The 25,800-nt window shown below is 40.1% G+C and overlaps 1 protein-coding gene across 4 annotated transcripts in view; it reads left to right on the top strand.

Annotated features, from left to right (window-relative positions):
- The window catches only part of LOC134607791 (carbonic anhydrase 1-like), a 33,988-nt gene extending 19,510 nt beyond the window's left edge, over positions 1-14,478 (top strand). For 2 of the 4 annotated variants that reach the window (XM_063450348.1, XM_063450347.1), the window contains exons 6-8: positions 8,559-8,621; positions 10,154-10,309; positions 13,707-14,478. In XM_063450348.1, the coding sequence (XP_063306418.1) occupies positions 8,559-8,621; positions 10,154-10,309; positions 13,707-13,844 (357 nt within the window). In that variant the 3' untranslated portion in view covers positions 13,845-14,478. The remainder of the gene's footprint in view (positions 1-8,558; positions 8,622-10,153; positions 10,310-13,706) is intronic. The other 2 variants (XM_063450346.1, XM_063450345.1) reach the window with 2 other exon arrangements.
- The last annotated feature ends 11,322 nt before the right edge of the window (positions 14,479-25,800 follow it).

Here is a 25,800-nt window from a genome sequence, read left to right as displayed (position 1 = left end):
GTCAAAGTCTAATGCGTTTTGGAGCTCATTCCAGTTTTACTTATTCCTATCAGGGTTATTCACTAAAGTGAGAATTAAAAGAAAATGTAAAATTTAAGTCCAGAATAGGGAAATTTTCCAGTCGGTCTATTTTGACCATAATTTGAAATAAAGTATCAATTCACTTTGGATTTAATTACCCTGTATGAGTAGAGACTGCTAAGTTGGAAATGAGTTAGGCCCTGGGGAGATAGCGCAGCTAAGCGGACAAGGGCACATGTAGGAGTGTGGGGATAGATGCGTGGGAGTGTCTTGGGTGTGTGTGGGGTTAGGTCTATGTGAGCTAGTAGGGGGGAGGTCTTACCTCAGTGCCACTTGGGATTCGGGCCAGCAAACAGCTTCCCACCCACCCACCCCTTGTAGTATTAGTTAGTCACAGCGAGCCGGGGGTATGTCCTTGCCAATGAAGTTTGAGGGGTTATGTTTAAGGATGGAGTAAGTTTCATTATGTTTGCAGGTCTCTACTTTCCCTGCTTCAAAGCGTTAACATTATGTTGCCTGAGGTGTCGTGCCCATCGAGCGTGGATAAGGTCGGCTGGTGGCGGGCATTGGAAGGATATGATTTATGACGAGGGGGGAGGTGAGAGGAAGTGGTGATTAGGAACCACTGTATGTTTATTGGCAAGGACGGTTGGGTCACTGTATAATACTATGTGTTGAGTTATATATGTATATATGTTAATTTACGATTATTTATTTCTAACAATTTGGTTACAGAAAAGAAGAGTTTTAATAAATAAAGTTATGGATGTGTTATGCAGTAATTTATTTATGTTAGAATAAATGCTGTTGCCTGTTCATCCATACTAAGTTATTTGTTGTTATTGGGGGGTGAATGGGGTTAGTTATGTTTATGCTGCATCGTAATTCCCCACTACGTACATACAAGGCTTTGGCTCCCCCTGTGATGCAGTTCCATGTGCCAACCTCATGAACATTAATAAAATTTGGATGGCTGGGATTTTGCCTGACTGTGGTATTTGTTTTCATTAGCATTCATTATTAACCCTTTCAGGACCGCGGACGGTTCAGGACCGTCAGCGGTAAAACGTGCGTTTGGACCGCTGACGGTCCTGAACCGTCATAGCGAAAAACGGGCTGCAGGAAGCGATCAAAGATCGCTCCTGCCAGTACAATGCTGTAACTATCTGCCAGACATCCCAGGCAGATAGTAACAGCCATTACGGTGTGTGAGCGATCCGCGATCGCTCACAATTGGCTGCTGTCAAAGTGGGTGTTACAAACACTCACTTTGACAGTGATCTCTGCCCCTCTCTCCTCTGTAGCGTTTTGTGAGGCGAGAGAGACAGAGATCGTGATAGTTTGTTGCAGCAGAAGTGTTCCAGAGTATCTAAAGTGAATTAAAAATCCATTTTAAACCCTTCCCTGCCAGATCTGTTTCAGCAGTGCATTTGTACTGTCTGTCTTTTTTTTTGCCCTTAAAGGGTTAAATTTGTTTTAAAAATATCTGTCGTAGTCTGTCGTAGTCTGTCGTAGTCTGTCGTAGTCTGTCGTAGTCAGACAAATCTCCATTAGATTTTTGTGACAGGAGTTAGTTTAGGGATTGCTGTTTAGTCTGTTTTAGTCAAAAAAAAAAAAAAAATGTGTGTGTTTGTAATTTGTTTTAGTCGTGTGTAAAACATGCAGCGTATGTATAACTTGCAGGAGGCATATGCCTTCTTGGCGTCAGACTCTGACGCCACTGACACTGCGTCAGATTTTGACCCAGGTCAGTTTTCTGACATGTCTAGTCAAGACGACATGTCATCTGTGTGTGAGCCGGCTGAAGAAAGAAGCTGTGCTTCCTCTGCTATGCCAAATGTGGAGGAGGACTGGGTACCTCTACAGTTAGCCGAGCCCAACGTCTCCGCTTTTAGTGCCAACGCAGGCATTAATGTTAATGTGGATGGCTTCTCCCCAATGCAGTATGTAGAACTATTTTTAGGGGATACCATCTGGGAGGAGATTGCTTCCCAGACTAACTTGTATGCTACCCAATTTATTGACAACAATCCAGGTAGCTATACAGCCAGGGAGCAGGACTGGCATCCCACAGATGTCCCAGAGCTTAAAAAATTCTGGGCTCTTACAATGCTCATGGGGATTCTAAAAAAGCCATCGATTCGCTCATACTGGAGCACCAACCCAATAATGTCGAGTCCAGTATTCTCCCAAACCATGCCTAGAGCCAGATACGAGTTACTGCTGAGATTTTTACATTTCAGTGACAATACCCTCTGTCACCCTAGAGATCAACCCCAATACGTTAGGCTTTATAAAATACGCCCACTGCTAGACCATTTTCAGGACAAATTTTCGGATGTTTTATACCCCCCAACAAAATTTATCCATAGATGAATCTCTAATGAAATACAAAGGGAGATTAGGGTTCAGACAATACATCCCCTCAAAGCGCTCTAGGTATGGCATAAAACTGTACAAACTGTGTGAGAGCGAAAGCGGATACACATTTGCCTTTCGTGTATATGAGGGGAAAGATGGTCAACTGGACACTCCTGACTGTCCTGACTCCCTGGGGACAAATGGGAAACTTGTATGGGACCTACTAAACCCCTTGTTAATTTTTGGATAATTTTTATAGTAGTGTCCGTCTATTTAAAACACTTTATGCTTTACAGACACTGGCCTGCGGCACTGCCAGAAAAAATTCAAAAGACTTTCCACGATCTCTCATAGATGCAAAATTAAAAAAAAGGCGAATGTAAAGCACTTCGCAAAGCTGAGGTGCTTGCACTAAAATTTAGGGACAGGAAGGATGTCCACATGCTCACCACCATCCACGACGAACGCATGTCAGACGTCTCTGTCCGGGGCAGAGTAGAGTCCAAACCGGTTTGCATCAGGGCGTATAATAAGTACATGGGTGGTGTTGATTTGGCTGATCAACTGATGCAGCCATATCTTATTTTATGAAAAACCAAAGCATGGTATAAAAAGGTGGCTATCTATCTGATGCAAATAGCAACCCACAACTCATTTTTACTTTTTAAAAAAAATAATCCAGGGAACACCACCTTTCTCCAATTTCAGTTGAAAATAATTTCTTTAACAATATATGGAGATGGACAAGTTCCAACAACGGTGCAAGCTGAGTCCAGGCATTTTATTTTTAAGTTACCGCCAACTGCTAGAAAACCCCCCCCCCAGAAACGTTGCCGGGTCTGTTTTAAAAACGGGAAAAGGACAGACACCCCTTTTCACTGTCCTGATTGCCCTTCGAAACCAGGACTCTGTGTAGGAACATGTTTCAAGCTGTACCACACAGAACAGTTGTAAGAAGTGTTCCTGAATTTTTATTTTATTTTCTGTTTCTTTGGAAAGCAGCCATTTTTTGTTAGTCAGTTTCCTTCCCCCAAATCTCCATTTAGATTCTATTTGCAGGAGTCAGTTTAAAGATTGCTGCTAAATGTACATTTGCTACCTGCACATTTGGCCTAACAAGTTTTCTGGCAGTAACACATAACCAGCTGGCCAAAACCAGATGACGTGTGCATAAAAACCAGAATAAAGAAAATACCACTACACTTTCTTTGGGGGGCAAAATGGTTGGGGGAAAGAAGTCAAAACACCCCATCCTCTATAACATTTGATGTCTACTTTCTAAAAATATATACTATACATATTGTCATGATGGTAACATTAACTGGGGGGTACAAAAATATGTCAAACTGAAGATAGACCAAGCATACCTATATATCAAGTTGAAAAACTGACATGTACAAGTTCTGATTGTTGCCTTTTGGCCCCCCAAACAACCCGGCAACCATATACATGGGGGGGTATCACTGTACTCGAGAGATGTTGCTGAACATATTGGGCAGTGTTTGGCAGTGACACATAACAGGATCTGTTAATTCATGCCTAAAGTACAATGTGTGTGACAAAGAAACAAAAAAAGATTACTATCCAAAAGTTTGACAAAGGCTGGTGGTAGAATTCAGTGCATGAAAAGTGTTAAAATACCACCATTTAAAATGCCCTGGGTTGTCTACTTTTCAAAAATATATTGTTTGATGGGGGTAAAATACATTGGCTCAAATGGGACATGGGCGCATGTTGATTACATGTCAAAATTCCAAGTTGGGAAACTGATAAGCGCACCTGCCAAACGTGGCCTTTTAGCCCCCAAAGAACCCGACAAGCCTATGCATGGGGGGTATCCCTGTACTCGGGAGATCTTGCTGAACACATATTGGGGTGTTGTTTGGCAGTGACACATAACAGGATCTGTTAATTCATGCCTAAAGTACAATGTGTGTGAAAAAAACAGAAAATTTTTTACTAACTCAATGTTTGACAAAGCCTGGTGGTAGAATTAGTGCATGGAAAGTGTAAAAATTCCACCATGTGAAATACCCTAGGGTGTCTACTTTTCAAAAATATATGGTTTGGTGGGGGTAAAATACATTGGCTCAAATGGGACATGGGCGCATGTTGATTACATGTCAAAATTCCAAGTTGGGAAACTGATAAGCGCACCTTCCAAACGTGGCCTTTTAGCCCCCAAAGAACCCGACAAGCCTATGCATGGGGGGTATCCCTGTACTCGGGAGATCTTGCTGAACACATATTGGGGTGTTGTTTGGCAGTGACACATAACAGGATCTGTTAATTCATGCCTAAAGTACAATGTGTGTGAAAAAAACAGAAAATTTTTTACTAACTCAATGTTTGACAAAGCCTGGTGGTAGAATTAGTGCATGGAAAGTGTAAAAATTCCACCATGTGAAATACCCTAGGGTGTCTACTTTTCAAAAATATATGGTTTGGTGGGGGTAAAATACATTGGCTCAAATGGGACATGGGCGCTGGTTGATTACATGTCAAAATTCCAAGTTGGGAAACTGATAAGCACACCTGCCAAACGTGGCCTTTTAGCCCGAAAAGAACCCGACAAGCCTATGCATGGGTGGTATCACTGTATTCAGGAGATCTTGCTGAACACATATTGTGGTGTTGTTTGGCAGTGACACATAACAGGATCTGTTAATTCACGCCTAAAGTACAATGTGTGTGAAAAAAACAGAAAAAAATGTACTAACTCAATGTTTGACAAAGCCTGGTGGTAGAATTAGTGCATGGAAAGTGTAAAAATTCCACCATGTGAAATACCCTAGGGTGTCTACTTTTCAAAAATATATGGTTTGATGGGGGTAAAATACATTGGCCGGCTTCAAAAATGTCCCAAATAGGACATGCATGCAGGTTGACTACATGTCAAAATTCCAAGCTGGGAAACTGATATGCGCACCTGCAAAATGTGGCCTTTTAGCCCCCAAACAACCCAAAACACCTATACATGGGGGGTATCCCTGTACTCGGGAGATGTTACTGAACACATATTGGGGTGTTGTTTGGCAGTGACACATAACAGGATCTGTTAATTCATGCCTAAAGTACAATGTGTGTGAAAAAAACAGAAAAAAAATTACTAACTCAATGTTTGACAAAGCCTGGTGGTAGAATTAGTGCATGGAAAGTGTAAAAATTCCACCATGTGAAATACCCTAGGGTGTCTACTTTTCAAAAATATATGGTTTGATGGGGGTAAAATACATTGGCCGGCTTCAAAAATGTCCCAAATAGGACATGCATGCAGGTTGACTACATGTCAAAATTCCAAGCTGGGAAACTGATAAGCGCACCTGCAAAATGTGGCCTTTTAGCCCCCAAACAACCCAAAACACCTATACATGGGGGGGTATCCCTGTACTCGGGAGATGTTTCTGAACACATATTGGGGTGTTGTTTGGTAGTGACACCTAACAAAATCTGTGAATTTATACCTGAATTGCAATTTATGTGAAAAAAATAAAAAAAATAAACTACCTATGCAAAGTTTGACAAAGGTTTGTGGTAAAATGGCTGCATAGAAAGTATCAAAATATTCTTAGATGAATACCCTGGGTTATCTAGTTTAAGAAAAATATATACATGTGGGGTGTTTTTTGGATATTTATGACATAACAGTGTTACAATGTCACTATTGATACATTTGAAAAATTTAAATTTTGAAACCGCAATTTCCTACTTGTACTTATAGCCCTATAACTTGCAAATAAAAGCAAAAAAACACATAAACATTGGATGTTTTTAAACTAAGGACAAAATGTTTAATCTATTTAGCAGTTTGTTTCATTCGATTTTGTAGATCAGTAAAATATTTTTTAAGTAGAAGTCAAAAAACACGTTTTTTTGTTTTGTTTTCACCATATTTTACTATTTTTTTAAATTAAATTATATGACATGATAAAAATAATAGTATGTAAAGAAAGCCCTTTTTGTCCTGAAAAAAACAATATATAATTTGTATCGTAACAGTAAATGAGAGAGCGGAAAATTACAGCTAAACACAAACACCACAAAAGTGTTAAAATAGCTCTGGTCCTTAACGTACAAACATCGCAAAAACAGTCCGGTCCTGAAGGGGTTAAAGGAACACTATAGCATGAGGAATACAAATATGACGGTGACAACGGTCCTGTTCTGCGGCAAATAAAGGGTTAATTAACCATTTATTTGCTTATCTTAATCCAACACCGGGCTCCCTGGCCGCTGGTGACCTTTCCTCCTCCATCGACCTCAGCTCCCGAGTGGAACCGAATGCGCATGCCCGTCCAGAGTCGCACACGCATTGAAACCCGCCCATAGGAAAGCATTACTCAATTTTTTGATGCTGGAGGTCCGTTAAAACTAGCTGAAGTGGTTTGGGTGCCTATGGTGGTCCTTTAATAAAGATGACATGTTATCATTGACAATTGTATTTACAAATGACAATAAGATTGTTTTGGTGTTATGAGAATTTTTTTGTGAGTCTCTCTTTATTCAGTGGTTGATGCAAAATACAGACAAGATAAACTGCTCAAAGTTTTACAAATGACACAATAAATAGTAAGCATACATTTCACTGTTTTAAAAGTAAGATGCATAACTTCATTTGAAGCAGAAAGGGTCAAGATTCAAGCCTTGCATCAATTAAAGATAGACATACAAAAAAACAAGGGAAAAGCTTATTAAGGTAAAATAAGATTAAAACATGTAGCACATAAATAAACATAGAAACACAACATCCTTGGGAATCGGTGAGCATATCTCAAATTAAATAATCCCATATTTGCGTTTAACCCAAAATATAAAATAGGCATATATGAAAGGAAAAACAAAATACGAATAGAAGTCCTGTGTACAACAATCTGGTCAAAGTGTGGGTTAGGGTGGTCAAAGTAGTACAGGAGTCCAGGAGTACTGGGCATATTACACATAGCCAGGCTTTAAAGTTGAAAAACCCTGACCTTCTGCTAGAAATGAACAGCATGCAGGGTGAGACAAGGTTCTATCTCAGCTTTGACATAGAGTAGATATCCACTTCTAGAAATGAGCAAAAGGTGTTAAACTACACTTTTACTGTGGCTGTGGGGCATTCAAGGAGCTGCAGAAATCTGTGTTGGTCCCAGTCAGCAAGCATGGCCTTCCCCAAAGGAATAACTTTAATTCTAGACTAGAATGGGTACATGCCTTGCTGAGGACATGCCTTGCTGAGGACATGCCAAGGGTGTTTGGAACCACTTTGGACTTTTAGAATTGATCAGAGCTTATTCAAGGCAATTAAATGATGGTGCATTTAGTAAACTTTAAATTAATCAATGCATCTGGTTTTCAACAATTTATCTCATTTTTTTTCTCAATTTACTACATACCATGAGATAATAGTAAACAACCCCAATTGTTCAACTTAACCAGATGCAAACTCAAGCTCAAACCTCTGCAAAATTGAGTTTTAGTTGCTTGAAAACGTGTTATTTAAATTAAGATTAATTTAGATTAAGTTTAAGATTAAGTTTAAACATTTTTTTTGCTTACATTTTAATGGCTGCTTATCATGAAACTGACATTTGCTGTCTAGTGCGCAGTATTCTATGTTTCATTAATGAACATATTTGATTACAGGAAAACTGTAATAGTTTTTTTTTTTTGTTCTTTCAAATACAAGATTGCACTTTAATAAAATTTATTTTACAATTCATACAATAAAGAAACTCCCATACTTCACTTCAGTCTATTTCGTGGTATATCCTTGTTCTTTGGGGCAGAGTGTTCAGCCTTTTAGTTAAGATGCACAGTATATCTGACCAAATACCATCGTGGGTACCTAAAGCTATTGTGGGTAAATACATTCTGAAATTATGAGCAAGCTTCCGAATAATGAAAACTAAAGATGGCCGCCTCCATAGAGCAAGGGTAATCTGAGAGATGCATTGAAAGAGGTAACATGTATTTTTATTACAAAGTAATGCCACATGGGCTACATTACATTTACTCTTATTTTAAGTAGTAAGAAAAAGCAAATTGTAGATTTCCTTTAAATATTACACATTCAATGAGCATGAAAACAAAAGTAAATCTGTTAAGTTACGTGATCTTTAAAAACGTATATTTTAACATTAACGTATTTATTTTATCCTCCCACTTATTTCTTTATTTTTCATTTTTATGTACAGATTGGAGAAACAAATACAGTACTACAAACCATAATTGATCATTTGCATGAAGTCAAAACAAAGGTAGTTTTTATTTTTATTCTATTCTAATCATGAAGTATTTGCTCTTTGCCATAAGTAGCACGAGTTCTCTAGATGAAACAAAAATCAGCCTGAAAAAGTTATCTTAAAAGAACATAATATTCAAATATTAACCCTCTCAAATTTTGAACGAATTATATAGATAATACATTCAAAATATATAAAACAAAGTCCAAAGCAGTCATACATCTCGCTCACCAGGAATTAGCCCACTAATCAGGAGTCTCTCATTCTGGTCTGTGGGATCTGAGCGAATCCTGTAAACTTCTGTCTACCAGTACCAAAAGATTACAAGATGGATAGTTTATTTTTCACCAGCACTTACCTTTCGTCGCCACGATGAGCTGAAGAGATCTATAAACAGATTTCAGCCATATTGCTTTGCTGCCAGTTTACAGACAGCCTGGTTCATAATTTTGTAAAGGGACAAGCATCAAAACAACTTTAGTTTAATGAAGCAGTTTTGGTATATACATGATGCCACTGTAGTCTTACCGTACCATATTCTGCCATTTAGGAGTTAAAGTACTTAGTTTATGCAGCCAAAAGCACACCTCTCTGCATGTGACGTGCACAGCCTTCCTAAAAACTTCCTGTAAAGAGAGGTCTAATGTTTAAAATTCCTTTATTGCACATTCTGTTTAATTTAGAATCTCCTACTGTGTTATTAGCCCGCTAGACCAAGCAGCTACCTCCTGTGTGATTAATGATTAATTGACAGAGCAGGAGATAAAAGCTTCTAAAGCAAGTTAACATCTGATTGAAAATTAAGCTTTTTTTTCCATGCAGGCTGTGTTAGTTACAGCCAGGGAAGGTGTGACTAGGATTGCATAAACAGAAACAAACGTGATGTAACTTCTAAATGGTAGAGAATTTAGCAGTCAGTCTGCAGGGGCATAATCTATAAACTAACACTGCTTCGTTAAGCTTACCGTAAGTTGGTTTGGTGCTTATTATGTTCTATTCAATATGAAAAATTAATTTATGATACTGTATACCAAATGCATCTGTTAAATCTGATTATAAATAAATACTGTGCTCTTAAAGGCATACTCTGAACCCCTAAACACTTCATTGTGTTGAAGTGCTTTATGTGTGAAGAATATGCCCTCTTTTTTCCTTCATTTATTTCAAACATTTAAAATAGTGATATTTGTGTAAGATCAATATTCATATAAGGATCTCAGCCAATCCAATTAAATTGATAAGAATTGGTAGAGCCTACTGTACTTGTGCTGCAATCATAGCTTTGTAACAATTAGCATATACTTTATGCCAATGCATCTAGAAGTCTTAATGCAGAGCCAAACATTGGTCCAGCAAATATTGCATATAGGAGGTGGCTGACTTAGTAACAAACTGTAGTGATTCTGGTGGTTAGAGTGTTCCATTAATATTTTAGTTTGTTTTGTGCTTGTCTTGGGAACATATATAACAGGGCTAACTATAATTATTAGTACTGATGGGACCTGTATCCGAGTTTACTACCTTCTTCCTTCAAATATCTTGTACAGGGCAAGGAACATTCATTTAAAAGATATCATCTTTCAAGTTTGCTGCCGGAGGATCTGAATTACTGGACATACCCTGGATCATTAACAACAGAACCCTACTTTGAGTGTGTAACCTGGATTGTCTTACAGGAGGCAATACCGATCAGTTCACAGCAAGTATGTTTCAATAAAACAGGCATATACATGTGTATATTGACATTTCTGTACTTTTCTGCATCTGGACAGTAAGATGGGCCCTCAGTATTCCTTTTAAGCCATGGGTGACACATGTATGAGGGTTCTCAGTATTCCTCTTAGCCATGAGGGACCCACAAACGGTGAAGACAATTTTTCTACTATTCCCAAAACCTGTTGGTAGAGCATAATAGGTTCATTTTTGGAGTAGGAGAGATCTTCAGTCTTTTGGCACATTGGCATGAACCAACCCCCATTTAGAGCACAATGCCTGGTACTTACACAGAAGCAATGGTTAAAATTGCCTGTATCCTGAGTATAAAAGGACATGTACACATAGAGACAACAACAGCTGATAATATTCCACACACAGCATCTCTGTACTTTGTTAAGAAGAGCACAAGTTGCCTTTGTTGTAAACATTTATTCATATAGAATAACTTACTTAATTTATTTCACAATTTCAGCATCGCAAGGTACATTACGATAAGAAAACAAACAAACACAGAGAATAGGCAAAGGCTCAGTAGCTGGCCCTTTTGTTACTCCCTGCTCAAATCTCAAAAAAGGTTTTTCTCACTTCTGTCATCACAGAGAGTATCTATACTGATCAGCCACAACATTAAAACCACTGACAGGTTAAGTGAATAACATTGATTACAATGGCTCCTGTCAAGCGGTGGGATATATTAGGCAGCAAGTGAACAATCAGTTCTTGAATTTCATCTGCTGGAAGCAGGAATAATTGCAAAGAGAAAATGATATGAGTGCCTTTGAGAAGGGCTAAATAGTGATGGCTAGTCGACTGGGTCAGAGGATCTCCAAAATGGAAAATCTTGTGCGGTATTCCTCCTGGTATGTAGTGGTTAATACCTACCACAAGTGGCACACACAGTGCATCACAGTTTGCTGCATATGGAGCTGCGTATCTGCAAACTCGTCAGAGTGCCCCTATCCAGCACCGAAAGCACCTTCAATAGGAACGAGAGCATCAGAACTGAACCACAGAGCAAACGAAGAAAGTTGCTTGGTCTGATGAATCACATTTTCCATTGGGAAGAGATGCACTATGGAAAAAAGTAGGCTGGTAGAGGCAGTGTTATGTTCTGGACAATGTTCTGCTGGGAAACCTTTGGTCCTGGCATTCATGTGGATTTTTCTTTGACACATACTATCTACCTAGAGATTGTTGCAGACCACATACACCCCTGGTGTTCCCCGATGGCAGTGGCCTCTTTCAACAGGATAATACACCCTGCAACACTCCAAAATTGTTCAGGAATTGTATGAGGAACATGGCAAAGAGTTCAAGGTGTTGCCTTGACCTCCAAATTCCCCTGATCTCAATCCTTTTGAGCGTCTGTGGAATGTACTGGAACAACAAATCCAATCCATGGAGGTCCCACCTCGCAACTTGCAGGACTTACAGGATCTGCTGCTAATGCCTTGGTGCCAGATATCAAAGGACATGTTCAGAGGTCTTGTGGAGTCCATGCCTTGATTCATCAGAGCTGTTTTGGCAGTGCAAGGGGGACCTACACAATTATAGGCAGATGGTGTTAATGAAGTGGTCTGGGTGCCTGGTCCAGCTAGGGTTAACCCTTTTTTTTTTTATAAACATAGCAGTTTCAGAGAAACTGCTATGTTTATACTGAGGGTTAATCCAGCCTCCAGAGCCTCTAGTGGATGTCTCATTGACAACCGCTAGAGGCGCTTGCGTGCTTCTAACTGTGAAAATCACAGTGAGAAGACGCCAGCTTCCATAGGAAAGCATTGCAAATGCTTTCCTATATGACCGGCTGAATGCGCGTGTGGCTCCTGCCGCGCATGCGCATTCAGCAGATGATGTCGCGAGAAAGAAGGAGAGGAGGAGGAAAGCTCCCCGCCCGGCGCTTGAGAAAGGTTAGTGTTTAACCCCTTCCTCTCTCCAGAGCCCGGCGGGAGGGGGTCCCTGAGGGTGGGGGCACCCTCAGGGCACTATAGTGCCAGGAAAATGAGTATGTTTTCCTGGCACTATAGTGGTCCTTTAATGTTGTGTCTATTCAGTGTATATCATTTGCATTTCAGGCTGATTACCAAAATAGTTCAGATTATTATAATAAGTATAAGATGCATTCCTGTCCTCCAGGCATATCATCCATCATGAAGGAAGTTAAATAAATTAAATGTTCAATTTGAATTTCCAATTACACCCTATTAGAAATGACATACATAAAATACATTAAAAAAAACAGTAAAGCCCCATTTTATGAACGTTACTCGCAATGACCTTGATATGTGTTTTTATATATATATATATATATATATATATATATATATATATATATATATATATAGAGAGAGAGAGAGAGAGAGAGAGAGAGAGAGAGAGATTTAAACAAACAGAAAAGTGATTTAAGGCGCTTATTTGATAGTAATGTTCAAAGCTGCTAGAAAACACTCAGTTGGGCACTCCACAAACCCAACAATTGAAAAAAACCAACAACAACGAACTCAGTGCTTAGGTGATACACCCACCACCTAAAACAACAAGTGAGAGTGCAGTGCTACAGAGAATTAATAAAGCACTTACCCTCTCAAAACAGATGAGGGAATCAGATGCAGCTGCACCTCCTTCACCCGGATCGGCTAAAGATTTCTATGAACTATTATCAATGTGGATGTAAAATACTACACCTAGATTTTACCACTAGTAATCTCTTCTTGGTCGTGGATACCATAATCTTGAAATCACTTTGAAAAATCGGAGAGTATAAAGGTCTGCCACCTGGGAAGTGCAAGTGTGATGTTTAGAGCCGATATCTAAAAAGGCTTTGTAAAATGTGAGTTTGGATACGATATATATAATACCAGCTCAAATTATATCAGTGTTACACTATTCGTGTTTTTACTTCTTTTTATTTTATAGATATAGCACGATCCCCCTTCCTCTGTTTTGAGGGATAAGTGCTTTATTAATTCTATAGTGCTGCACTCTAACTTGGTTATTTTAGGTGGTGGGTGTATCACCTAAACACTGAGTTCGTTTTTTTGTGTTTATATATAGATATGACGATATATGATATAATATAAATAATTTTTATTTTTTTATGTGTGCATGTTTTTTACGTGCTTTATACTCTGAACAAATGCTAATATAATTATCCTTTTCTCTTTTTTTAGCATATTTAATTTTAAATGATTATTTAATGTTTCATTATCTATTTTTTTTAAAATGAACTGACATGTATTTAACATTCCTGTCTTAAAATTACCTTTCACCTCTTGCCTGTATTGCAACTATATAACCCTGATAAAATCTAAGATCAAATAATCTCAGTTTGTTAATAATAGGCAATCAGACAAGTACTTATACTTTTGTGTAAATTACTCTTGGCAGCTGGCACAGTTCCGCAGTTTGTTGTGTACATCGGAGTATGAAAACCCAGTCCCCATTCTGGAGAACCACAGGCCTGTTCAGCGTGTCCATGATAGAGTTGTACGATCTTCTCGTATGATCAACAATAACAGCTACTAATCACTGAATCTCTGTCAAATATTATTATGCTTTCTAACAGTTTTTAACAAAAACAGATAAACAACATTTTTGTTTTATTGATTTATTGATGCAGAGCATTCTGAAAGGAGCAAAGAGTGTTAATTATCAGTTGTCAAGCAAATTGAAATGTGTTATTATTGATATATCGTAAACAGGACCAATCAAAAATGTCATGGGAAAATTCACACACTTGGACAAATAAAAATGAAGAGTTGTTGATGCATTATAGGCAATTAGGAATTTTGCTTCAATTTCTAAAGACATAAGGTAGATATATAACACATGTCCTTTGCACTAAAGTAAATTAAGTATTATCATTTATCTTACAGCTATTCAACAAAACTAGCTGGTAATTAAATACCTTGCTTGACAATATCAGATCAACTTTGTGCTGCAAGCCAGCCTCTACATATCTGGGTTACCTGTTACAGGTTTATCCATTATGTTACATAGTTACATAGTTACATAGCTGAAAAGAGACTTGCGTCCATCAAGTTCAGTCTTCATCACATATGCTTTTGCTGTTGATCCGAAAGAAGGCAAATAACCCAGTCTGAAGCGCTTCCAATTTTGCAACAAACTAGGAAAAATTCCTTCTTGACCCCAAAATAGCAGTCAGATGTCTCCTTGGATCAAGCAGCTATTACCCCACTAATTAGAAATTGTATCCCTGTATGTTATGTTTTTGCAAGTATTTATCCAATTGCAACTTAAACATCTGTATAGACTCTGACAAAACCACCTCTTCCGGCAATGAATTCCATATCCTTATTGCTCTTACTGTAAAAAAACCTTTTCTTTGCCTTAGATGAAATCTCCTTTCTTCAAGCCTAAATGTGTGACCTCGTGTCCTATGTATAGCCCTGTTTATGAATAGATTTCCAGATAAAGGTTTGTACTGGCCCCGAATATATTTGTATAATGTTATCATATCCCCTCTAAGGCGCCGTTTTTCCAAACTGAAGAGATTTAAATTTTTTAACCTTTCTTCATAACTAAAATGCTCCATTCCTTTTATCAATTTTGTAGCTCGTCTCTGCACTTTTTCTAGTGCCATGATATCCTTCTTTAGAACAGGTGCCCAAAATTGCACAGCATATTCAAGGTGTGGTCTTACCAGCGATTTATAAAGAGGCAAAATTATATTTTCATCTCGAGAATTTATGCCCCTATTTATACATGACAAAACCTTACTGGCCTTAGCAACGGCAGATTGACATTGCATATTGCTACCTAATTTGTTGTCTATAACAATTCCCAAATCCTTCTCGTGTGTGGTTATCCCTAGTTCACTACCATTTAGGGTGTAAATTGCTTGTGCATTCTTAACCCCGAAGTGCATAACTTTGCATTTTTCTACGTTAAATTTCATCTGCCATTTTAGTGCCCAGTCCCCCAATCTATCCAAATCCCTCTGCAGCAAGGCAATATCCTGCTCACATTTTATTACTTTACAAAGTTTTGTGTCATCTGCAAACACTGATACATGGCTTTCAATGCCCATTTCAAGATCATTTATAAATATGTTAAATAGAAGCGGTCCCAAAACAGAACCCTGAGGGACACCACTTACCACTTTTGTCCAGCCATGTGATGGGAGAGATAACAAATTAGACAAACCCCCACTATCATCCCAGTTTAAAGCTGATACAATAATATTTCTGGAGTTAGATACAGTTGTAAACCCCTTAAGGACAACTTCTGGAATAAAAGGGAATCATGACGGAATATTTCCATCATGTGTCCTTAAGGGGTTAATTAACCCTGGAGGAGCTGAGCAGATTGGAGCATTGTTTCTAAATTTTGTTTCAGACACAATGTAAGATTTTCCTAGCCTTGCTGTGTAGAAAAATATAGATATTATTATAGGCAGAAGGCGAGTATTATGTATCATTCTGTCTTTACTACCGTACAGAAGCAAACATAATACATCAAACAAAGAAAATGAATTTAAAAACCAACAACCAACCTTTATAGAATGTGCACCAATCAATCAGCACAGTCCATAGTTTATAGAACATTAGTCCCACATTAATCTTTCTTTTTCGTGTTGAAATGTTATTCCTGTACAACAATGGGTATATCAAAAACTTGAATTTAGAAAACTAGACGAAATTTCAATGGAAGATCAAAAATCAAACTGTATAAGTCCAACATGGAATCTTTGTATATCTTTTAAACTGCAAAATATAAATCACAAATATTCGGGGGTGTTTTCTGAGTTAGGTAATACTTGCCTCCTGTTAATAATAATACCTATATTTTCTTTCATCACAATGCTAAGAAAATCGAAAAAATGTTGTCTGATATGAGCATCAAAGCAAAAGTAGATAAGCGGTGCCAGAGGAAAATACAATTGAAATATGAATAATGAGTTAATACATAAGTGCAATCAAACAATAGTGCAATACCAAATAGCAAAATGGGAGTTATGTGAATATGTCAAAAACACACTCACATATTGAGGAGCTCCTTAAAGCTCTACTGTGGACAGCACATACGGTGCAACCCTCGTCTTAGGATATATGGTGGCCAAGGTTAGTAAGAAATCTCCACGTCTAGTAGTAGCACAGTATGTAAAGACAAAAAGGAAATCCAATGGCACGGTGTATTGGTATACATTAGATCTATAATGAAGTATATTTCTTTCACTTTTCAGAACATGAACCTGCTCTGGTAGTGTAGAGCTGAAAGGGTTCATTTCTATTTAGCTGAAATCATAAGACCACTACTCCATACTAATTCTTCTCGACCTCTCGGCGGCCTTTAACACCGTTGATCATGCTCTCCTTCTTCAAACTCTTCAATCGCTTGGTCTCTGTGACTCTGTCCTCTCGTGGTTTTCCTCTTATCTCTCCCAATGCTCATTCAGTGTCTCTTTTTCTAATGATACCTCCTCCCCTCGTCCTGTCTCGGTCGGAGTCCCCCAAGGCTCTGTCCTTGGTCCCCTTCTATTTTCTCTTTATACTGCCTCTCTTGGCATTCCGCTACTACCTGTACGCTGATGACACCCAGCTATATCTCTCCTCCCTGGACCTCTCCCCTGCCGTCCTGCAACGTGTCACTGCTTGCCTTTCTTCCATCTCTGACTGGATGTCCTCCCGCTTTCTGAAACTCACTCTCTCAAAAACTGAGCTCCTTGTCTTTCCTCCTCCTAATACTGATCCTCCTCTTTCGCTCTCCCTTCAAGTTTGTGGTACCAACATCAGTCCATCCTTGCAAGCGCGCTGTCTTGGCATCATACTTGACTCTGGTCTCACCTTTGAGCCTCACATCCAGCATGTTGCCAAATCCTGTAGATTCCATCTTAAAAACATAGCCCGCATCCGCCCCTTTCTTGCACCAGATACTACCAAGGAGCTTGTCCATGCTCTAGGAATTTCCCGCATGGATTACTGTAACCCTCTCCTGATTGGTCTTCCCAAAAGCCGTACTGCACCCCTACAGTCCGTAATGAATGCTGCTGCTAGACTGATTTTCCTCTCTAGTCGTTTCTCTCACACCTCACCCCTCTGCCAGTCCTTACATTGACTTCCTGTATGCTATAGGAGTCAATTCAAGGTACTAACTCACACCTATAAAGCACTGAACAACTCTAGCCCCTCTTATATCTCCTCACAGATCCATAGGTATGTCCCTTCTCGGTCTCTCCGCTCTGCCCGTGACCACCTCCTGTCCATTGACCGCACCCGTACGGCCAACTCACGCTTGCAGAACTTCTCGCGGGCGGCTCCCTTCCTATGGAATAGCCTGCCTACCGCCATCAGACTCTCCCCTAGTCTTGCATCTTTTAAGAAGTGCCTTAAAACCCATCTCTTTAGGAAAGCTTATGGCCTCCAAGACTAACCCCTACCTCACATACCTGTCTCTTGCCCTCTCCTAAAGGGCAGCCCACCTTATTTGATTGTAAATTCCTGTCCTAATGTGTTTTACACCCCACCTCCTATAGAATGTAAGCTCGATTGAGCAGGGTCCTCTTCAACCTATTGTTCCTGTAAGTTTATTTGTAATTGTCCTATTTATAGTTAAATCCCCTCTCATAATATTGTAAAGCGCTACGGAATCTGTTGGCGCTATATAAATGGCAATAATAATAGTAATAAGACTAGCAACCTTATACACTGCAAGAACATCTTATAGGTTGTTGGCATGTGACAATTTTTGCTCCTCCCTCTTCTAAGAATGCCCTACCCATAGACCCTCCTATTCTAAGAAGATTACACCTATTACCTCCCCCTAGGTAAATGTAAGAGCTATGATTTGTTATAAACTTGTTTCATGCTGTATGCACAAGCTGTCTATGCTGTCATTTAATAGTTGTCAGTATTTGATTGGTAATTAATGATACTCCCCCTAGACTCGCCTTTATTGCTTGTATCAAAACATTTGTTCTTTTTAATAAACTTAACATTTTTCTGAATTGACTCCTTTATATTGTCTCTCAAGAGTATTTTCAAGTACTTGATGGGCGTGGTTCGATCTGAATAGAAGATCATGGCAGGTAATTCTGGTAATCACCAAGGACAGGACAACTGTTCCAACAAGAGCTCTGATAGTATAATCCCCACCATGGATATGTGGAAACCATGATGCCAAAAGCGAATAAAAAATTTCTCCAGGATTTGTATTAAGGAATTAATTTTATAAACCCCTTAATGCCATTCGGGTGTATTATGCCACCCTGCACAAAGCAGGCTTAAATAGCATTATGGCAGCATAGTACATCTTCCCAGCCCCTGCAGACTTACCTTGCCTGGCGATCCACGGCGATCCTGGTCAAGGGGGAACTGCCTGACAAGCCAGGCATTCCACCTGCTGGCAGTTCGACCCTTTCGGGCAATGTGATTGCAAGATTACATGGCCACAATGGCAGTCTATGGAGCTGCCTGCAGGGGGAATGCCTGAGTTGTTAGGTAGTCCCTTAAAGTCCTAAACAGTTTTTAAAAGTTGTAATTAAATATTCAAACAATATATTATGTCATGTCATGTAAACATTAATGTATACTGCAAAAAGAAAATGTCTACCAAACTAAGATTTTTTTATTGTAACATGGGCACTTTTGATTATTTTTTTTATATGGAAATGCAATAAAAATATTTAAACAAACAAAAAAACAACAACAATATATTATACATATATTATTTATGTACAAAATATTATAAATAATATGTTAATGATATGCTTTAATTAAATAATATATACATATATGCAATTTAATTAGAAGAGTAATTTCTATTAATATATATATATATATATATATATATACATACATACATACACACACACACACACACACACACACACACACACACACACACACATATGCATACAATTATAATCACAATTACTGTAAATCAGGTTTATTGTGAAAATTTACAGACTTTCAGCTGTTTGCAATAAACAAATCAAACAAAAGCAATTGAAATAGCTCAACAAAATGAGTTTCAAGTGGTTTCCCCAATTCAACTGAAAATGCAATTATGATGCATTACAGATACATTTTCCAGTCTCAAAATTATTCAACCCCCTGAATAGAATCCCTTGCAACAGCATAAATATGCAAAATAAATGTTGTCCCACACAAACCTGTTGCAACTAATCAAGGGCTTCATTAGTTGCACCAGATGTGTTTGAACTGGAACACTTGAAATACCTGAAGTGCTAGAGGTTTGTTGAGAGTCATGTTTGACTGCATGTTAGAAATATGGCTAAGTCAAAAGAATGGTCTACAAATATAGCAAAGGCATTGAATGTGCTTAGAGACAATGTTGGAAGTATAGTTTGAAAGTTGAAGAAACAGTGGTTACACTACCTAAACCATGTCACTAACTAAACGAGTTATGGATTAATTGAATTATCAGGAAATCATAAGAGAAAACGTCATGTCATCTGTGGGGAAGCTGAAGCTTGGGCGTCATTGGATCTTCCAACAAGACAATGATCCCAAGCATGCCTCAAATTTCACCAAGGCAGAAAAAGTCCTGGAAAATTCTACAAAGGCCATCACAGTCACCTGACTTGAACCCTGACCTGAACCCCATAGAAAAGCTCTGGTGGGATTTGAAGAAGGTGTTTGCATCACACAAACCCAAGAATATTACTGAACTGAAGGCCGTTGCTCATGACCAATGAGCTAAGATTCCTCAGTAATTCTGCCAGAAGATGGTGACTGGCTATGCACCTTGTTTGCAGCAGGTTATAATAGCAAAATGGTGCTCTACCAATTATTAAAGATGCCACAAAGGGGCTGAATCATTTTGAGACTGGAAAAGTCAGTATAAGTTGTATTTTCAGTTGAATCAGGGGAAACCAATTGAAGCATTCATTGTGCTGAGGTATTTAATTTGCTTTTATTTGATGTGTTTATTGCAAACAGTTGAAAGTCTGTAAATATTGTCAGACATTGTTTTTTAGTGGGGATTGAATAATTTTGTATATATATTCTGCATGTATATTTATCTTAATTTTTTCATAATAAAGTGATTTTATTAAGTATAATTTGAGGAACCTGCTTTACAACCCAGGCACAAAGTCCAGATAATTACATTTTCAAGCCCTATATTTAACCATGTCACTTTCCAAAACACCACATAACCTGTAGATATGTGGAACTGTTGTACTCCTGAGCCTTTGCGGAACACAAATATGAGTGTTTTAAAACAGTAAAGCTTGTAATGAAAAAAAATATTATGAACACTGAAAAAGGCTACTAAAAAAGGAATACCACATTCTGAAAACCCTGGGCTGTCTACTTTTGCGAATGGTATGCCATTGTGTGGGTAATTCTTATTCCTGGAATGCCATATGGTCTCAAAGGCAACATAACCAAACTGGAACAATTTAAATGTGTAGAAAATGAAATGGGCAAGCTGTATACTTGACCCTGTGACTTTCCAAAATTGCCTTAAACCCTGTACATGCATGGTACTGTTTTACTCAGGAGACAATGCTGAACATGAATATGAGTGTTTTAAAACATTACAACTTATCATAATGATATCATCAGTGAAGGGGTAGTTTTAGTGTGAAAAATGCAAAAGAATTATGAACACTAAATTTGGCCAGGGTTTGTGACTAAGTGGCTACTAAAAACGACTTGACATAACATATTCTGAATACCCTGGGTTGTTTCTTTGTGAATAGTATCCCATGATGGGGTAATTCTCATTCCTGGGCTGCTATACAGTCTCAAAGGCAACATAGGCACAACAACCTATTTGGCAAACTGAAATTGAAAAGCCATATAGAATTGTCCCTGTAACTTTACAAAACCTCATAAAACCTGTACATGGGGTGGGGCAGAGTTAGCTGCAGACCAGAACAGATGCATCTTGAAAAGCTCCGTGCCAACGGAAGCAAAATACATGACTAACCGGCGGAAATTGGGTACCTACCTCTCCCATACCTTGTCTAACAGTCGGGGAGGTGATGACGAGCAGGAAAAACGAGATCGGACAAATCCCCTAACAGCCGGAACATTGGGGAACTACTGCGAGACTCACAGAAGGCCACATGGGAGAAAATGGCGCTGGGGGATGGATTTTCCAACTCGGATGAATCCTATCTGGACTTGGGAGAAGGCGACCTGATGAACCTGCCCACAGTGAACAAGACCAAGCCACCTCCAGCAGGAGACCCGGTCACTGCAGCCTTATTGACAACAATGTTTGCAGAACTCAGGCAGGATTTAGCTGCCGACAGAGCATACATCAAGGAGGCCATTGTTGGAGCCACCATGAGGCTCACCCTCCTAGAGGCCTCTGCAAGCTCCCAAGACACCCGCCTATCCATACTGGAGCAGAGAGTCTCAGATCTCCACAAACAACAACTTGGCACAGCCGAGAAGGTAGGGGCCCAGGAGGATCACAGACAAAAAACATAACTTAAAGATCAGACAGTTGCCTGATGCCATAGGACTTGTTGACCTCCCACATTACATTAGGTGCTTACTGGAAACACTGCTACAACCTAAACAGGCAAAACTCATGAAGATAGATGGAATGTTCCGCCTGCCAAAACCGGCAAAAGCACCCCCAACCGCTACAGCAGATCTTATTGTGAGGTTTCAATCCCTTCAAGACAAGGCCACACTGTTAGCAGCGGCCCGAGGGAGAGCCCCGCTGTCTTTTGAGGACTCTCACCTCTCGCTGTTCCCTGATTTAACAAGAAGCACACTCAGCTGGTGAAAATTGCTTCAATCGAGCCTACGACACGTGCGATCCAAAAGTATCCCCTAATGCTGGGGAGTGCCGCGGCTCATCACCTTTACCTTTCAAGGGACTACCTACCGGGCGAGGAGCCCACAGGAACTGGACTCACATCTGGGCCGGTTGGGCCTGGTGGCTCCACAAACGGAGACCACTGCCCCTCTGACCCCTCTACAGTAACAGAGTTTAACCCAGATCATCTTGACACACTCTGCCAGCGGGTGAAACAGCCTGAGGGACTCATACTGAACCAACGCTTGCACATCCTTCAGGATGCCACAAACGGCGCCACCACGACTTGTGATTGCTTAATGGTTGTCACTTCACTTTTAATTATTAATCTTGCATAACTTACATATATAGAAATGTCAGAGTGGGTCGATATATATCCCCACTTACAGTTTTACGTTATACAACTACAGCATGTGCTTAGGCGAACAGGCCTGCACATCTTGCCTTGACTACTGTATGTGAACTATATGTAACTATGCTGTAACTACTGTATGTGAACATCATGGGCGACAGCCTACATAATGTATTTTTAACACGAGAGACCAAAAATAATAAAGATGTAAAAATAACAAAAAAACTGTACATGCATCGGACGGTTTTACTCATGATACATTGCTGAACACAAAAAAAAAGTGTTTTAGACTTTTTTTTTGTGTTCAGCAATGTATCATGAGTAAAACTGTACGATGCATGTACAGTTTTTTTGTTATTTTTACATCTTTACTATTTTTGGTATAATATAAATTATATCATCAACGAAAGCGCAATTTTTGTGTAATTTTTTAAAAAAAAACTAATATTAATGTTAACTTTGGCCAGGGTTTGTGACTAAGTAGCTACTAAAAAAGACTGGACATACCCCATTTTGAATACCTTGTGTTGTCTACTTTTGTAAATATTTTGTTTTATGGTGTTCATTTTCATTTCTGGGGTGCCATACGGTCTCAAAGGCAGCATAGGCGCAGCAAACCATACTGGCATTTCAATGTGTAAAAACTGAAAAAGGTATAGCCCTATATTTAACCCTGTAACTTTCAATAACACCATAAAACCTGTACATGGGGGGTACTGTTGTACTTGTGTGGCATTGTACAGATACAAACAGTGACAAACATACAGATACACAGGGGCACACAATGAACACATGCTGATACACATGCAAATACACATACAGACACACATGCAGACAAACAGATACACAGACATACAGATACACACACAGACATACAGATAAAAAGCCATACAGATACAAACACAGACACACATATATACAGATACAAACATTCAGACCACACACAAAAGCAAACAGCTCCCACTCTGACTCCCTCCCCGGCGCTCTCCTTCCACACGGCTCTGTTGGCTGGATGGAAGTGATTGCTTCCTCCCAGGTCTGACATCATAACTGGGGTCTGGTCGTGCTCTTAAAGCGCTCACCAGGCCCCAGGAAATACGTTGCCATCAGGTGGCCCCAAGAGCCTGGCAGCCACCCCGGTCGCAGGGGTTGACAGAGTGGCCAGGCCCCGTCGAGTGACAGGGCCAGTCTCAGCTACAACCCCTGTGAGTGTGGTAGTTCTGCCTCTGATTGTGTGTCTGTATTAGTCAGTGTGTGTCTGTATGTGTGTCTCTGTATGGGTCCGTGTGTGTCTGTATTTGTGTGTCTGCATGGGTTAGTGTGTGTGTTAAGACCTGCAGTGGTTATGGTACTGCGGTCTTCTATTCCTTTCCCAACAGCTGAGCCAAAGTGATTATAGCTACAGCAGGGAGTAGAGGAATAGTAGAGATGAATACAACTTCCAAGACGATTCTCCCCAGCAAATAGAATATTCCCCAAACATGAGCCTAGACTTCATGAAGGGTGTAACAGGAATAATCTTTATTGAAAACAGGCTGGCTTTTATGAGAAATCCTCCTGAAAGAGGACCTCCCACAGCAAACAAATACATTAACCAATCATTATACAGTATTTCACTAATACACGCCTTCCCTCTGCCTGGGAGATATTGAGATAAGTTAAGGAATAAATCAATTATCTTCAGTCAAAGGGCACACATTTTCCCCAAAAGTTAGAACACCCCTTTCCCTACAAGGTATCCACACAAAATACATATCCGAGGCTCCTGCCCAAAACAGTTCCACGAATTCAGCGTGTGCGGTCGGTCAATTAGGAAAAATGTGAAAAGTGAGCAAAATACTGAATAGATCCTCCTGGCTCATAGCAGCGATTGTTCCCCTTGTCTGCACGAACATAACTACCGAATGCCGATCTTCTGGCTGTTCGGTAAGTGGGAGAAGCTGGTGTTCGGTAGTTTCAGCGGTGGTTCGTGAGGTCGAGTGTCCGATTTTAGTTCCAGACACTCGACGACCAAGTCCCGCTGACTCCCCTCGTGCGAAAAGATGGGCGCCGTTTTCTTTTACACGTGGCGTTCGGCTATACGAACAGCGGCCACCCAGGGAACACTTAATCGACGGTGCTTTTGAACTTAACAAGCCAGGAGGGTGGTCGGAGTTCGGTAGTTTCAAACTGCCGAACTAATATCCAATATTTATACAGCAAATGGAGGAAACACACGAATACAGAAGAAAATGTCGAAATAAAGTCCATTTTCTTCACAATACTCCCCCTTAGTTCCATGGATCGGCATACCCGCCTAGACCCTGTCGGGTTGGCTAGGGGATGTCCGGGTAGTATACTTAAACGTCCAAGTCGGTCTGGCGGGAAAGCCCATCCGTATTGCGTTCTGTTTGCCCGGGCGGTACTGCAGTGTAAATTTATAGGGCTGCAGCGCTAAACTCCAGTGCAGCAACCGGGGATTGTCTTCAGATACTCGGTTCAGCCAAATGAGGGGATTGTGGTCAGTAAGAAGGGTAAAAGCACGGCCATAAAGGTATGGTTGGAGTTTCTTTAAGGCCCATACTAGCGCCAGGCATTCTTTTTCCACGGTGGCATAGCTGACCTCCCGAGGTAGTAACTTATGGCTGAGGTATGCCACCGGGTGTTCCATGCCATCTTCCCCCACTTGGCTCAGCACGGCTCCCAGCCCAAACATAGAGGCATCTGTATGGACGAGAAATGTCTTATTAGGGTCTGGGGCCGCCAATACTGGAGCTTCACTTAAAGCCGTTTTAAGGCTCTGGAACGCTATTGCACACTCCGGGGACCACGTTACCTGCTTGGGTAGGGACTTTTTGGTTAGATCGGTGAGAGGTTTCACTAGGGTGCTATAAACAGGGACGAACTTGCGGTAATACCCTGCTGTGCCTAGGAAGGCCAATACCTGCGTCTTAGTGCGGGGCTGGGGCCAATTGGCTATGGCCTCTACCTTGGCTGGCTCGGGATGCTGCTTACCAGACCCTACTCTATGGCCTAAGTACTGGACCTCTGCCATACCCACATGGCCTTTCTCGGGTTTCAGGGTAAGGCCGGCTTCTTGTAACTTGCTAAATACTGAGGCCAAGTGCAACAGGTGAGCTTCCCATGTGCCACTGTAGATGGCAATGTCATCCAAATAGGCACATGTGAAGTCCTGCATTCCTTCCAGAAGTTGGTCCGCCATCCTTTGAAACGTAGCTGGGGCATTCTTCATCCCAAACGGCATAACCCGAAATTGGTATAGCCGAATGGGGTGACGAATGCCGACTTAGGGATGGCGGCCGGGTCTAGCGGAATTTGCCAATATCCTTTGCACAGGTCCAGGGTAGTTAGGAAGTACCCGCT

Source organism: Pelobates fuscus, chromosome 4 (genome assembly GCF_036172605.1).
Source record: "Pelobates fuscus isolate aPelFus1 chromosome 4, aPelFus1.pri, whole genome shotgun sequence".
NCBI lineage: Eukaryota > Metazoa > Chordata > Amphibia > Anura > Pelobatidae > Pelobates > Pelobates fuscus.
Note: the sequence above shows the minus strand (reverse complement) of the source record. Positions and strands in the feature narration are given on the sequence as shown.